At 36.9% G+C, this 16610-nt stretch overlaps 1 protein-coding gene across 4 annotated transcripts in view; it reads right to left on the bottom strand.

The window, feature by feature from the left end:
• Window positions 1–16610, bottom strand: part of LOC126195115 (esterase FE4-like) — a 193688-nt gene that overhangs the window by 115520 nt on the left and 61558 nt on the right. For all 4 annotated transcript variants that reach the window (XM_049933604.1, XM_049933621.1, XM_049933612.1 and 1 more), the window contains exon 9: window positions 4688–4820. In XM_049933604.1, the coding sequence (XP_049789561.1) occupies window positions 4688–4820 (133 nt within the window). The remainder of the gene's footprint in view (window positions 1–4687; window positions 4821–16610) is intronic.

Below are 16610 nucleotides of genomic sequence, written 5' to 3'. Positions count from 1 at the left end.
AAGCCCAGCTGGGGCATAAATTTTGATTAATTTCTTTAGCTTCCATCATTATCATAGTTGAAGCTGAGAGTCATACATCTCAAGGAAAATTGAACTGTATCAGATCTATCACACTATCATCATTCACACCTCCAGATGCAAACAGATTTCAATCCACTAACAGCAGACCATTTCATAATCACTGACATATAGTCTCCATGGAGTCCAATGCCTACTATGTCATCCTTACGTGAAATGGTAAATATTGGCAATAGCTCCCTTCAATTCACAACTGCAATGAAGACTGCCAATGTCAAACTGCAGCCTTCCTAATCAATCTGAAAGCTGCTAGCCTGAGTGGCACAGCAATTAATTCCACATTACAAGCAAAGTTTGCAGCAGCATCAACCATGCCAACAGCTGTCTGGCTATCTCTGCAACACTTAATATCCACGAAAATTCAATCAACAACTACGACTTAAATGTACTCAACAGCTGCCCTGCTGATTTCAGCATCACTTAAATCCATCAGTAAATTTAAACAATAAACTGCTACAAAGCTAACAAAGACAATGGCTGCTAGCTGACCTGTGCAGGACTTAAAAACCAGATGAAAATTTAACCACAACTGCAACACCCCTGACAAATTCAGTAACTGTCTAGCTGATCCTTGCAACGCTTAAAACCTAATAAATATTTGAACAATAGTCCAATACCACTCAAGACAACTATCAAGGCATTCCTTCCTAGGAACAGAAAAGCCAGCACAATAATCTCGAGGTGGCCCACAGCACAACCCGCTGAAGCACACTTGCCAACTATTCTGTCTCCATACTGCAGCCAGAGCCCCACAAGTCCCCTAGCTTATGAAAGAGGGCATTTCAAACTTAAGCTCTAGTTGAGCCAAGCCAAAAGGCGAGATATATGCCTGTGGCAAGTGCCATCTGGCATAATACATTTCGGACAAAATTAAAGTTACATTGACATTAGTGGCCTCTACAAATCTAGGAACAGAATAAAAATAGTGCTAGAACATTATATTGGTAATATTTCACACTGAAAGAGTTTTTATTATTTTTTATTGAACAAGATAATTTGTTGTACAGCATGCTGTCTATGTGTCTCACATGATCATGGCATTTACTCATTCTCCAATTTGTCAGATGTAATGGTCATGCATGTCATTATTTGTTTTAAAGATATGGAGATTCTTATTTACAAATGAATGACTGGTATTATATCTGAACACCTCATTTTTTCATCATGCATCGTTATTTCTACCAGTTGCCCTCTGTTTGATAGATACAACTGAAACTGGTCATTGCAGACTCTTCTGATTCCATAAGCATCCAGTTAGCATATGAACAATGTGTGATTGACTAGATCTAACATCTTTGACATATCAATTAAAAAGGTAAGAAACATTATGTTTTTCATTAAATACATGCATTATGTGGCCAGTAAATGAAAAGAGAGCCTCACTGACAGATTTATTTTTATGAGAGCGAAACTGCTGTCCTGTTAGTATAGAGTTATTTCAGAAAAGAACATTACTTGAATACATAATTTTCTTCTGTTATTTTGGACACAGCTGGAAGGATGGATATAGGTCAGCATTTAATGATCTCATGCTTCTCTCTGTTCTGTGTGATGAAATATCATGGAGGTTTGGATTGGATGAGGGAAAATGCCAGTACCCATGGAGCACTTGATTATGTTGCAAAGGGGCTGTACTATTTCATCAGCAAGCCATTTTATTTTATGAGTAAGTAAACAATCAAAGCCATTTTCATATTCCATTAATTAGGAAAACATCCTTCAAAACTGCACACATTAGCAATTTGTCAGATGTTTTGTTGGTGGAGATTGACTAACTGAAAGACTGCTAGCAATTCCAGAAAAGTGTTTATTGAAATATCACAAATATGTGTTTGGTATCTGTTATTTGTTGGCCATTATAGTGAGGAGATGCTGGTGTTTTCTGTTTAGCATCAGGTTGTAAAATTTTTCTGACAATATCCTCACATGGTTTTACATTTGTTATTAGAAACATTTATGCAGACTTTATTTTCTAGTTGTTTTGCTTTATATATTACTTCACAAAATATCTTCTTGTACAATCTGGTTCTACACTTTGTTCATAGTGTGGCCTCTTAGTGTTATATGACATTCTTATATCATTTGTGATCCATTTATTACCAGTTTTCCTGATTGAGTATTGCAATTTGATTTTTTTTTTATTGGAAATGGCACATTGAAATGATAATCCAGTATGTCAAGGATTGGAGAAGTTTTCTTATCTACATTATCTTCCTGGTAAATAATATCCCAGGACTGAGACTGAAGTACATTTTTAACATGTTGATATTGCAACAGTCTTTGATGTGCCTTCTGTAGATGAAAGTAGGTGTTAACTTTTCTATGTTTGCCCTAAACTAAGCCATAACAAGATATCCTGATGGTCAGAGATCCATTGGTCCATTTCAGAACATTAATAAATGGGAGAGAATATTGCATCTATACAACTGCTTGAATTACATGATATTCTACTTGGACTCTTTATTGTATTTTGGATACTGAAAGTTGCTAAAAGGTTTATGACATCATTCAGTGTATGTGAAATGTCACCAAAATTTATGTTAAAATCACCACATAATATGATCTCCTTACCTTTGGATTTGTAAAGATACATGAAACTTTCAAGTCTGTTCAGAAACTGGGATATGTTGCCACCAAGAAAATGATAAATAAAAACTATTGTTACATCAGGCTGCTTGGTTTCTGTAGCACAAAGTTCAAAATGTTTCCTAGTATTTAGTTTCTCAGTTGAGTTGCATGTGTTGAATACTGTGCCCTCCTTAACAAGTAGTAGATGGCCAAGTAGCCCACTGTTAGAACTGCAGACACTGTTACCAGTTGTATAATTTGTAAAGATACAAGTTTTGATTTTTGAAACAGTGCTCTAAGAAACAAATAACATGAGTCTTAATACTGCTGTCTGACAAGTAGATCTGAAATTCTGTTTGGTGTTTATTGATTGGATTTTTTGATAATAGATGATGAAAGCTGAATCTGAGATCAGGATGGGGGATCTGTATTTCTACGATGCATTCCTGAATTATTTTGTTGCTTTTGGACGAATTCCATGGGGATTGGTCCACTCTAATAGTTTCTTTTGGAGGAGTCCAGGACAATGACAGATTTATTCTACTTTCACTAACAAGAGAAATATAGTAGAGAATCCTACTTATGTCAGAAGGTAGCATACTATTGCCAGATTTGTTGAGATGGATACCATATCTTATGAAATAGTTTCATTTGTAAATACTAATGTCTAACAACTGCAAAATCACCTTAAGTTTCATAAATAGCTGTTCTTTTTGCAGTATTGTGCAATGACGGTACCAGTTAGCACTTCAAGGTAAAGAAATAGTAACACTTTTCATAAAGGTTGCAGCATTACAATCTGTATGAAAACAATAGTGAAATTCTTTGCAGTGTTTGTTTGTCATTATTTTTCCTGCAAGCTAACAACATTTGCAGTCTTCCTAAGGATGTACTCATACCAGTAATGTCTAGCTGATAATGTATATAATATTTGTTGCAATATAATTTATCTATGTTTAAGGATGTATTGGAAAATGTGGTAGCCTATGCTTTTCACAGGCTGTAATTTTTGCCAGAGGTCTTCTCTGGGAACAGAATTTCAAAAATTTACCTGATTTTATATGTTTTTTAAAATTGTTTTATAATGTTTCAGATGACCTTTTTTCTCATAGAGTTTAATTTTGATGTTCATTATTGATGTGTTTTACTTTAGAGATAACAACAAGAGAGATTTTCTAATATTGTTCATGAGCAATACTTTTCTGTTTTCTCTGAAACAGTTTTGCTATCTGAAAACAAATTTGGGAAATTTTATATTTTTTGCAATACCATAAGTAGGATTTCTTAATGATTTACTGCAGAATAGCTATTAATATATGGCTTCATCTACATTTGCTCAATGCTCTTCTATATCTCACTAAGGTTACAAAACAAAACTTTTTTTTTTGTTCAGTCACACACACACACACACACACACACACACACACACACATGCACACAACTCTCTGTAAATTCTACTTTCTACACCAGTTTCCTTCACTTTACTCTTTTTCCGCCCTCAACCTTTCTTCTTCCATCCTAGTTCTGTCCACTTCAACATTAAATCCCCTTATTTTTACTTGATATTCATATGTCTTCTTAACCACACACCTACTTTGCAGTATCACTGAAGAGGTTAACTTACTTCATTATTTCCCATAGTGTTGCCCCCTCCCATTCCCACTTTAAACTATTTATTACAGCAGCTACTAAGCAGCTTAAAAACAAAATTCTTATGGCAGGTTAAAAATTTTATGGTTATTTTTGTTTACAAGCAAAGTTGAATTTAAATTTTAATTCTGTATGTACAACAAAGAAAACATTTTAATTGTATTCATTTCTTGTTGTTCTGTAATGAATGACATCAATTCAGTATAAATGTTGAATTCAACTCTCAGTTGATTCTGACATAAAGGTCCATCACTTCAGAGAGCTGAAGGTATTTTCCTTATTTTAAGAAGTAGTAATTTGCTCATCACACACAATTGTCTAGCAATGAAGTATGAAGTCATCAGTTTTAATGATAGTAGTAATTTCTTTACCTTTAAATAAATATACATACCTTCCAAACCAGGATAGCTAGTCAGAGGTCCAACATAAGAGAAATAGTAGTAATAAATGGGCTGAGTAGAATGCTGTGCCATTCTCTGCACAACAACATCGATGCCTTCACCAAAGAGGAGAGCACTCGTGCACTGTGTAAATAAAGCAGACACATATGCCATATTATCTTTCTGTGCTTGAATGAGTAAACAGTTTATATTTACATCTACATCCACATCTGTACTCCAGAAGTCACTATATGGCGTGTGGGAGAGGGTATTTCATGCGCCATTGTCACTCCCCCCTCCCTCCTTCCATCTCCTCTCCCAGTCACAAATGATGCATGGGCAGAATGACTGTTGCATAGCCTATCTATGAGTTTAAATATCTCTGTTTTTCCTTTTAGTTTTTTCGTGAGATATGTGCAGGGTGGCATTATATTGATCAACTCCTCTTGAAGTGTATGTTCTCAGAATTTCAACAGTAATCCACTCCATGTCGAATTGCCTTCAGAGATGGATGAGCATTGCAATGACACTTTCACTCTTCCACCCCTTCACCTGCCCCCCCCCCCCCAAAAAAATGATATAAGGGTTTCATAAGTTTCTTGCTTTGTTTGTGGACTACACTTTCTGAGGATTGTTGCAATGAATCTCAGTCCAGCATCTGCCTGTCCTACTATTAGTTTTATGTGGTTATTCCACTTTAAACTGCTATGTATTCATACTTCCAGATGTTTAATGGATGTAACTTTCCAGTGACTGTTCAGCAATCATGTAATCAAACAACATGGGTCTTTCTGCACATCTAAGATCATGGTAAGTTGTGTAAATGGTTATTTTAGTAGCATACCATAAAGATGTAAATAAATAAAATAAAATAATAAAAAATAAAAATATTTGTTTTTAAATCCAAAGAAAATTTTGTAACAACAGAGAACTTAATACCTTAGGCAATGCTGCTGCTAATTTCCAGTGAGAAGGATAGCAGTGCAGGCAAATGCAAAATTTAGGAATAAAATGCTTACTCTTTATTTATTTTTTATTTATTTTACTATCCATCTTTAGGCATTAAAAAATACAATTGATGTCATCATTTGTGTACATATACAGTATACATAACTAACAGAAATGGTATAATATATTGTAGATCATTATTGTCTAATAAGATACAAAAATATGTCCTTGATGCTGCACAAGGTATTTTCATTATATTTACATATAAGTTTAATCTAAGTGAAACTATATTAGTACCGGTACTTAAGATCATCTTTAGTGCACATTATAAACTCTTCTATCATATAAAATGCTTTTTCTCTAAGCCATTTCTTTGTGACACTTTTAAACTCATTCAGTGACACATTATGTGCCTCTATTGGCAACATGTTAAATAGTTTTACTCCCATGTACCTGTAACTATCTTGAGTTTTCTTTAGTCTAGCAACTGGGATGTCAATTTGCTGTTTTATACATGTGTCATGGTGATGGATAGATTGTCGTAGTTTGTGACTGTTGGTTTTCTTTTGTGTGTATCAGACAACTTAGTATAAAGAGGGCTGCAACTGTTAGTATTTTTAGATTTTTGAAATATGGTCTACAAGACTCGTTATTTCTGACTCCATGGATGCATCTGACTGCCTTCTTTTGCAAAATGAAAACTTGTTTTGCTCCGGGTGAGTTTCCCCACAACAAAGTGGCATATGTTAAATGGGTGTGGAAAAAGGCATAGTATGCATTGGGTAATAACTTACCACTAACACATGACCTTAGTTTACCTAACAAATATGTCACACGTGCTAACTTAGTACAACTATAATTGGTATGACTCTTCCACGTCAATTTTGAGTCAAGATTGATCCCAAGTAGTTTAGCTGAGACACAATCAATCTTATCACTCTTAACACACAAGCTAAAGAGAATATTTACAGTTTTATCATGATTTATATGCAAGTCATTGAGTTGGAACCACTTGATGGCTGCTCTGAGATGAGCCTCACTTTCCTCATTTAATTTTCCAAAATCTTTCTCTGCTGTAACAAAGGTTGTATCATTTGCATAGAGTGTGGATTTACATAACATGGTGCTGGGAAAGTCATTTACATATATTATAAAAAGTAAAGGTCCAAACAGAGCATTGGGGTACACCCTGCATGATATCCAAGACATTTGACCTCATATTGTTAAATGCACAATTTGTTTTCTGTCGCTCAGATCTGATCAGAGATAGTTTTGAGCCTCTAATACCATAGCAGTGCAGTTTTTCTAGTAGTATCCTGTGACTGACAGAGTCAAATGCCTTGCTGAGGTCCACAAGAGTGGCATTAACTGATAATCCTGATTCGAATGATGACAATATATATGAAACAACATCTTCAACTGCTTTTGCTGTTGACAAGCTGGACCTGAAGCCATACTGAGAGTCACTAAGAATATTATTCACAGACAGATGTTGACTGATTTGGAGCTGTATGCAATATTCCACTACTTTTGATATGATGGGTACAAGGGAGATTGGACGGTAATTATTAGGACAAGACTTGTCACCTTTCTTGTGCAGTGGAGTAACGACTGCCATTTTTAAGGATGAAGGGCCTGGGGGTATGTATAACTGCAGTTGGTCTTCACTTATCCAGTGTTCCTTGATACATAATATAATATTCTTGTTCACTCCTAACAAAAAACTCAGGTCATCAGTTTTGTTTCTTAATGACCTGATATTTATATGTACAAATAATAATGAGTCATCCTCACAAAGGGGTAGGTCTGGATTCCTCTGTAGCAGTATATCAGTTTGTTCACTTTGTTTGTACATTCTTCTGTCACTTGTTGATTGTGTACTTACATCTCTGACTAGTTTCTTGATCATGTTGGATCCAGATGATGAGGAGATGATTTTCCTGGTGCCATCCATACAAAATCACTGCTCCTCTGTGGAACTTTTCTCACTCTAGAAGATGCACGTACAGTAGCTTGTTTGTTTTCACTCCTGTCTTGCGTACTTGCTTTTCTCACTTTTACAGCTTGATTGCTTACACTCACTGGCTGAACACTTACATTTAAATTATCTGCTCTTTGAATGTTATTATTCACTGACTGAAAACTTCCTTTTAACTGACCCACGTGACCTGGAGATGACAACATGGCATTTATATGTGTAGATGATGTGCTGACAGTTCCTGGAGACTTTCTTCTTTGCTGGGAAGTGGATCGGATAATGGTTTCACTTCTGTTTATATGTGTAGTTGGTGCGCTGACAGTTTCTGGTGACTTTCTTCTCTGCTGAGAAGTGGACTGGATAACAGTGTCACTTCTGTTTATCATATGAACACCCTGTCCCAAAACTGGTGTCATCATATGCCTGCAGTTTACTGAGGAGGTAGCTACCTTTGTCAATGTTGCCCTCCATGTGCACCTAGCAGAAGTAGCGATAGTTTTGCATACTTTCTGTTTTCCTTTTGCGTTGAGATGCATCCCATGTTTCGTGTAGTCTTCTCTAAGTAATAGTTGGTTCAAGTCGATTACAGTGACATTTTTACATGGAGATGCCAGGTCCAGATTAAATTAGATTAGATTAGTTTTCATTCCATAGATCCATGCTGAGGAGATCCTCGTGGATGTGGAACATGTCCATTATAATACAGTTAAGATTGTACACCATATAGTTGTTTTCTGGCTTATCATATCTGTATGGGATCATACACAGTAGCAGCCTAGTATGACGCATTCTTGAAATTAATCTTCGTACACTCATTTTAAAAACTGCTGTGCTTCCGTTACTGTCATTAAAACCTGCAATAACTACCGCTAAGTCGTCCAAAGTGAAGTCCCCGGAGAGTCTGACTGCTTCCCTGACAACATTTTCAAAGCATGCATTTGGTTTTACTACTGCTGATGTGTTGTAATTGAAATGCATTTAAGAGTGATGCACACCCATGCCCATGACTATCAGATAACAGCAGTATATTGTTTTTATGTTTGATCTGAATCATCTGACTACCAGTAACTGTTTTTGTGCAGTTGAAGAACGTTCCACTCCGTTCTGTTGTGCCTTTTTTTGCAGCAGTATTGTTTTTTGGTGGAATATTGACGCTAACGGTTGCTGGTTTCAAATTGTGCACTGTGGGACTATTAGTTACTGCATTTTGTTTTGAATTAGAAAGAACCTTGCGAGTGTTGCATATTCCAGGTTCACTTTGTACGTATTTTTCCAGTAATGCATCATATTGATGTTTGAGAAGTTGAAACTCGTCGAATATCATCGAGATAACTTCGTCCTTACTGTTAAACATTTGACCTTTTCCTTGTTTACAGCATCTTCGACATAGCCAGATTTTTTGCTTTTCACTAACATTCGTACAGCTGTAATGATAAACAGTCCTGCATTTAATGCACGAAACACCTTTAAACACAAGTATTCCTTAGTTGCACATGTTCAATCTTGTAACGAAGTGGATGCTGAGCACATGGCTTCATTAACTGCGTTTACTGCATTTATGCTTCTTTTTTCCGCAACATTAGCGATTACATAACACACGATACACTTGTCATCACAATACATGGAAAGTTTTTCACAAATCACACATTTCATTTCACAATTTTTGCTTAAATTCGCGGAACTAACACACAGTTGTAGATTAACTACTGGTGAGTCTGCTAAATGACTACATAAGCTTCCAGAAATACTTAAAACAAAGCATTTGCTTCCATTCAATAAAAAAATGTGGTACAAAATTGTAGATAGTAACAGGCCACTACTGCAAATGTGTTTTGTTTCAGAAATAATCGGAAAAGGCTTAAGAATTATTTAAACAAATACCACCTTCTGTGATGGAACTGTTGGGTTTAATGTTTGGAAAGAGAATGGAACCTGATACTCTGAAATTCACAAAAATAGTATTAGAAGCCCTACAAGAACTCCTACTAATCAGTGGAGCTCACAGTAAATAATACAAAATAAAAAAATAAAAAATACCTGTGATTTACAGCAGTGAGATTTTTTTGGTGAACATAAGTGATTTATCAATAGGATCGGAAATGGGATATTCATTGAAATCCACCAAGGTAGACACTGATGTTGCCTGTGGGACTGCATGAACCATATTCAAGTTTCAAGGGTGTGCATGAATTTATAATTAGTTCCTTTTGTTGACCAACAGTCTAACCCCCAGATATAACTGAAATTTTATGAAAAACTGTCAGCTCAAAAGTACATACATTCCCCAATCATACTGCCATCACTGCAGAAGAATTTAATCCTCCAACAACTGATTTGGATCTTCCTCTCTGAGGACATCCACATTGTAACTTGTATCAATGATTATGAGTCAGTTTGGTAATAATGGTTAACACATTAAAGGCAGCTAAAACAGGTAGAAAAATGTACATGTTCAGCAAAACTACATAAAGAGGCCATCATGTCTTACCTCCAGGAAGAACTTGAAACATTAACACTTAGCAGGAGCATGTAGAAGAACTGTGCCCAAAATTATAATAATAAGTGACCAAGCATTGTATAGATGTGTACCTTGTACAGTGCATGTTGAAAGTAATCCTCCACAGTATGCAATATCCATAAAGAAACTTTTGAAAAAATAGAGACACTATTGCACAGTAGGTGTACAACAAAATATAGCACAGATAGGGAGAGATGCTAAAGGAAATACAGGGCTATTACAAATGATTGAAGCGATTTCATAAATTCACTGTAGCTCCATTCATTGACATATGGTCACGACACACTAGAGATACGTAGAAAAACTCATAAAGTTTTGTTCGGCTGAAGCCGCACTTCAGGTTTCTGCCGCCAGAGCGCTCGAGAGCGCAGTGAGACAAAATGGCGACAGGAGCCGAGAAAGCGTATGTCGTGCTTGAAATGCACTCACATCAGTCAGTCATAACAGTGCAACGACACTTCAGGACGAAGTTCAACAAAGATCCACCAACTGCTAACTCAATTCGGCGATGGTACATGCAGTTTAAAGCTTCTGGATGCCTCTGTAAGGGGAAATCAACGGGTCGGCCTGTAGTGAGCGAAGAAACGGTTGAACGCGTGCGGGCAAGTTTCATGCGTAGCCCGCGGAAGTCGACGAATAAAGCAAGCAGGGAGCTAAACGTACCACAGCCGACGGTTTGGAAAATCTTACGGAAAAGGCTAAAGCAGAAGCATTTCTTAAACAGGAGATTGAGAAACCGATGGATCGGTCGTGGTGGAGATCATGATCAACAATTCACGTCATGGCCTCCACGCTCTCCCGACTTAACCCCATGCGATTTCTTTCTGTGGGGTTATGTGAAAGATTCAGTGTTTAAACCTCCTCTACCAAGAAACGTGCCGGAACTGTGAGCTCGCATCATTGATGGGGACATGCTGCGCCGAGTGTGGGAGGAACTTGATTATCGGCTTGATGTCTCCTGAATCACTAAAGGGGCACATATCAAACATCTGTGAATGCCTAAAAAAACTTTTTGAGTTTTTGAATGTGTGTGCAAAGCATTGTGAAAATATCTCAAATAATAAAGTTATTGTAGAGCTGTGAAATCGCTTCAATCATTTGTAATAACCCTGTATATTTGGCCATTGAAAGGACAATGCACAATGTCTTCAATGACTACCTTAATTGAATCTTATCAGAAGACCTCTCCCTAAACAAAAAGACATTCTGTTCATCTCTCAGTGGCACCAAAGCTGTTGTCCAGACTCTCATGGCTGGCACAGGAAGTAAATTCAAGTGTAACAAGTAATATGCAGATATGCGAACTTCTTTTCAATTTGCCTTTACAAAAGAAAATAAATGAGTACTGCCTCAATTTAATTCTAACACCATTATGAATATGTGAGATGTAGATAACAATAATGGAAATCCCTGGATGAACAAATATGTAAACTAGTGAGAAGGTTGTTTCCTTAACCACTCTCCCCCCCACCCTCTCTCTATTTATTATATGCTCTACCCTCTGAACTGCTTTTGTCTTGTGCAGCCACTGAGTCATCTGTCAAAAGACTGCCTCATACTACCTCACTACCCCTTCTTGTCTTATGCACCCTTCCCTAACCCCCCCCCCCTTCCCCCCACCACCTCCATCTATCCAGACAACTGCTTTAAATAATCAATATTCTATAAACAGTCTCACCACTACTGAAAGAGAGTATGTTTGGTTGTCTGTGTGGTTCTGTGTACAGGTATGTGTACTTTTACTATAAAAAGAGAAAGAGCTTGAAAGCTAATTTCAATACTGTTTTCTGTTATGTGTTTCTGTGCACTACACGTCAGTCCACTATAGGTGATAGAATGATATGGACAATTAATATCAGTGGCATTGAGAAACAACTGAAATCACTAAAATATATTAACAAGCCCAGGGACTGATATCCCTATCTGACTCTATACAGAACTTTGCCTGAGTTTGCCGATCTCTTAACAATGATATAGTGTAGATCCCTTGAACACAAAATGGTGCCCAGTTATTGGAAGAAAGAAAAGGTGCCACTAATCTACAAGAAGGGTAGCAGAAGTGATCTACAAAAATGCGACTTTCTGTGTATGTACTCAAGAAGTGTGTGCAACTATTGATTGAGGCTAGATGCTTCCTCTAATTATTCTTTACATATGATTGAATATATTGATATATGATTATGAACTTTATTATTTTTGTTATGTTGAAACATTTCTGCTGGTGTGTACCTGTTGTGGTTTGGATTCATTGGTCAGTTTCCACATTGCAAGCATACGCCCTAATATTTTTTCATTTTTGGTGTAAACTTGCAATTTGTAATTCTAGTACTTTACATTACCTCTGCATTTATTTCTATAATTTAGTATTGTAATGTTGTAGTTCTGACATTGTATCATTTCTTTTGGGACAGAATGTTCCACGGATTTGAAAATCTGAATCCATGACCTCATATAGGAATAGATAATGACTTGTGTAGTATACATTTTTCTTACATTTTCTGTAATATGTTGTGTATCAGATACTTCTATACATCTGAATTCTACTTTATGAGGGTTAATATTCATACATTTGTGGTATTTACTATGTTTGCAGGAACAATGTTTCACTTTTGCATTATGTTCATTTACATTATGTTATTACGGTAACATTTTTCTATAATATTTTAGTATTCATTTTTATGTAACAGTAACAGACACTTAAACCTCATTCATAGAAGTGCTGAAAGAAACTTAAAGGTTACACTAGGTTACACCTTTCTCTATGAAGCTAGATATGTTAGAGCAGCTTCATGTGAGTTTTGTCCATAATTTTGGAAATTATCATCACATGTTAATTTTGCCATTTCACCACTCATGTTTTACACTTATTTGGACTATAGACAAACTGTCAGCAAGAAGAACTCTGTTTGTTGTATTTAGAAATTTGTCAGGTGCTGTGTATTTCCTTCTCCATCTTTTGCAGCTTTTTATAAGCTAACCTATACTTATATTCATAGGGAAGCGATGATCATACAACCTAAAATTTGTAATTTTGGAATTTAACTTTGACAATCTGTATTCTATCTTTTGGCATCATTTTGTACACCATTTGGCAAATGTTTTGGTAGGTCACAAAATATTGTAAACACATTGTTTCCATATAATGTGAATGGAATGTTTTAATGGGACATCCTCCTCTAGCATTACTTTTCCTTGGTAGCAACTGCAGATACCAGTATTATTTTCTGAATTTTGAACAGTTCAGTGTCATCTCAATAGCTTTTCTGAAAACTTTTATATAGTTTTAAACACAATATATTATATTTCAAGGTAAAATTTATGAAAAGGTATTAATTTATAGACACAGTATATTATATTTCAAGGTAAAATTTATGAAAAAGTATTAATTTATAAAATATTTTAGTTTCAATGTTATAATCAACAAGTACTAGTTCTGAATGTACAGTTAAAATTCCTTTTTTTTAAAGAAACATTTGAAATTATGAATTACTGGCACACTTAAAATTTCTTTTATTAATCACACAACCCTGTGCGGTTTACTGTGTTTATTTCTGGATTCATTTATGAAATAATAATCGAAATTAATAATTTAACAAAAACTAATAGTGATTCATTTGTTAAGAAGAATCGTAAACCCTTTGGCATATTGTAATTTGCTCAGAGTGTGAGAGTCATAAGCATGCCTCTGAAGTGATTGGAAGTATTTTTGTATTTTTGTGCGAACAATGCAATTTTGGCTTTGTTAATGTGAAAAATCAAAATACTGTATGACATACTAAAATGTGAGAAAATTTATTTACATTAAAAAAAAAAAATGCTGCAACAACACTCTACAGATTATCTAGTTCAGGACCTAATGTGACATTTTTCAACTTCTAGAATTAGACCTCTAGAAAAGAAGAACTGGAGCCAACTGAACATGACAAGCCAAATAAATTAGAAACTTTATTTTAATCTACACTCCTCTCAAATCTTCAAAAAAGACATTGTGTAATGTGGGCTATAGATGGAAGTAAGAAGGAGGGGGTAGATTACAACTCTATATGACTGCTTAGAAAGCAATGTGCTCTGTTTTTGTGCAGATGTCTAGAGTAATTGTTTTCAATAAAGTGGTATTATTCTAAATACAGATCATATATTCAATATTCTACACCCATACGTATCTTGATTTCCCACACTGCTGACATCAGTGATTCACAACGACTTTATACAAGGTAAAACTCACACTGATACTGTTACAACAATGTGACCTGCACATAACCACTGGCCACTGAAATTCACATGTCACACTGATGGTTCCCATTCTGGACAGTGCAGTGCTTCTCAACTGACTCTTCCATCATCTATAGACAGCAATTGTGCAAGTGAAATCCTTCAGGACTGTGGTTCTACTAATGATGCTAGCCCTGAAAGTGTGGAACTTTCATTGTAGTCTCCTATTTGTAAAAATACTGGACTGCAACATTCTGGCTCCACAACTTCATGTTCATCTGTCAAAGGCAGCATATCTGCTGCACCATACCTGAATTTGTTTCCTTGACCTTCGCTGCTGGTGGTTGCCTGGATTTCATTCATGACCATGCAAAATATCCAGTTTCATCTGGAGCAGCCTCAAACCTGGTCTTTGATTGTGAACAATTTATTTCAATCTAGTCATGTTGGGAATGAACATTCACATCAAGAATGTTCCAGGGGTCACCAACATGGTATTCACATTGCTGACAACAATGCTGGCTACCATATGCCACAGAATTGGTCTTGGTTTGTTTCATTTCATGCAGAGGCCAAGTCTGACTGACTCCACTTGATTGCTTCCAACTATGACTGGAGCAACAACCTTCATACATCAAAACCCTGTCCCAGTAATTGTCCTGTGCCTGCATCTGTGCAGAACATCTCCATCTTTGCTGTGCCCATTCTGAGCAGAAAACCACTGAGCATGCTATGCTCTCACCTGTGTGGGTCATCATCAACCATGTTGCCCCTGCATAACCCCCACACATGGCAAACTCTGCCACACCTCGGCAGAGCCAGTTTTATCAGCATCATTCAGTGTATGTCTCCACATCGTCTTAGTCCAGTGACCTGCAACCCATCTAAACAAATTACTTTGAGCTCTGCGACAACACCCCATACACTGACAGATCTTTGTGTGTTGTCATCTGGTTTATAGTTACGCAATAATGCTTGCAACACTTTTGTCCACTCCAACCTGTCCCACTTCCAATGAACCATTTTCGAGCAGATATCAGCTCTGACATCAATTCAATAGCACTTGACAGCTCATCAAGAACAGATGAAACTACAGCATTGCAAATGCATGAAGCTTCCAGCTCACTGACCACAGTTCACAGACCCATGACCCAAACTCTGCAAGCATCATTACCTTGCTGCCTCACGCTGACAGTCACCCATAAGGACATCATAAAACCAGAACTAGTGATGCACTTTTAATGCCAGTCCCACCTCTTCTTGTTTGTACATTATGCTGAGCTCCTGTACTTGCACATGGGCCACTGTATCCCAGAAAGTTTTGCCATAGTGCATCCACCCCAGCTGGTACATCAAATGTTCAAGACAAACAGCTGGAAGACAGTCATACATCCATTGACATACTGAAGCAGTGTGCCTCCTCATCTGATGAGTTCTTGGTGATTTACTAACACTATGCTGACACATTCCATATGGAGATCGTGTTGCTCCCACAACATAGTAATGACACATCTACTGCCCTCACTATGGCATGCAACTAGCTCACAGTCTTGACACTCAACCATCATGATGACAAGTGTGGCAGCACACATGTAAGCATAGTGCCGCTGACTAGTCATGCCTACACAATGTCCGCCCATGTCCATTTGATACTCCACCCTACCTCTGCACTGTCACTGATCCCAGACATGCAACAAAACACAAATGACACTACACTGTGTTTCTCCTCCAGCACTGGTATCTTTGGGCATGCCACTCTGGTTGGGCAGCACACTATTCTCATGTCTCTTCTGCATGGCTCACTGGAATGCAGCTCAATCACCATCTGATCCAGATCTTCACATGACATCACCAACTCCATTGACTCCACTGACTACTTTCATCTGGTTCCACATTCATTTAACACCTACTAAAGACTGACAGTGTTCTACAATGCCACATTTGAGAAACATCAGAGGACTTGAACTCAACATAATCCTGGTGCAACCACTGTCAGTTGCAGTATTCACCTCCAGCTGTCACCGACGCCTTTGGTGCCTCTTCCTGACACAATAGTTCTGGACAAAAGTGTTAGACTCTATGAGTGCATCTCAGCATACACCAATTTCAACCATGACCCAAAACAGACCAGTACCCAGCATTCCTGCCCCCTCTCAGCTTCCAGTCCATCATGGACAGTCAACACATAGGCCATGACCATTGCAGTTTGAACGGGCTAATAAATTAGCAACTTCCATCAATTACACCACCCACTAAACATATGCTTTCACTTTTATGT

Source organism: Schistocerca nitens, chromosome 1 (genome assembly GCF_023898315.1).
Source record: "Schistocerca nitens isolate TAMUIC-IGC-003100 chromosome 1, iqSchNite1.1, whole genome shotgun sequence".
NCBI classification, from domain to species: Eukaryota; Metazoa; Arthropoda; class Insecta; order Orthoptera; family Acrididae; genus Schistocerca; species Schistocerca nitens.
Note: the sequence above shows the minus strand (reverse complement) of the source record. Positions and strands in the feature narration are given on the sequence as shown.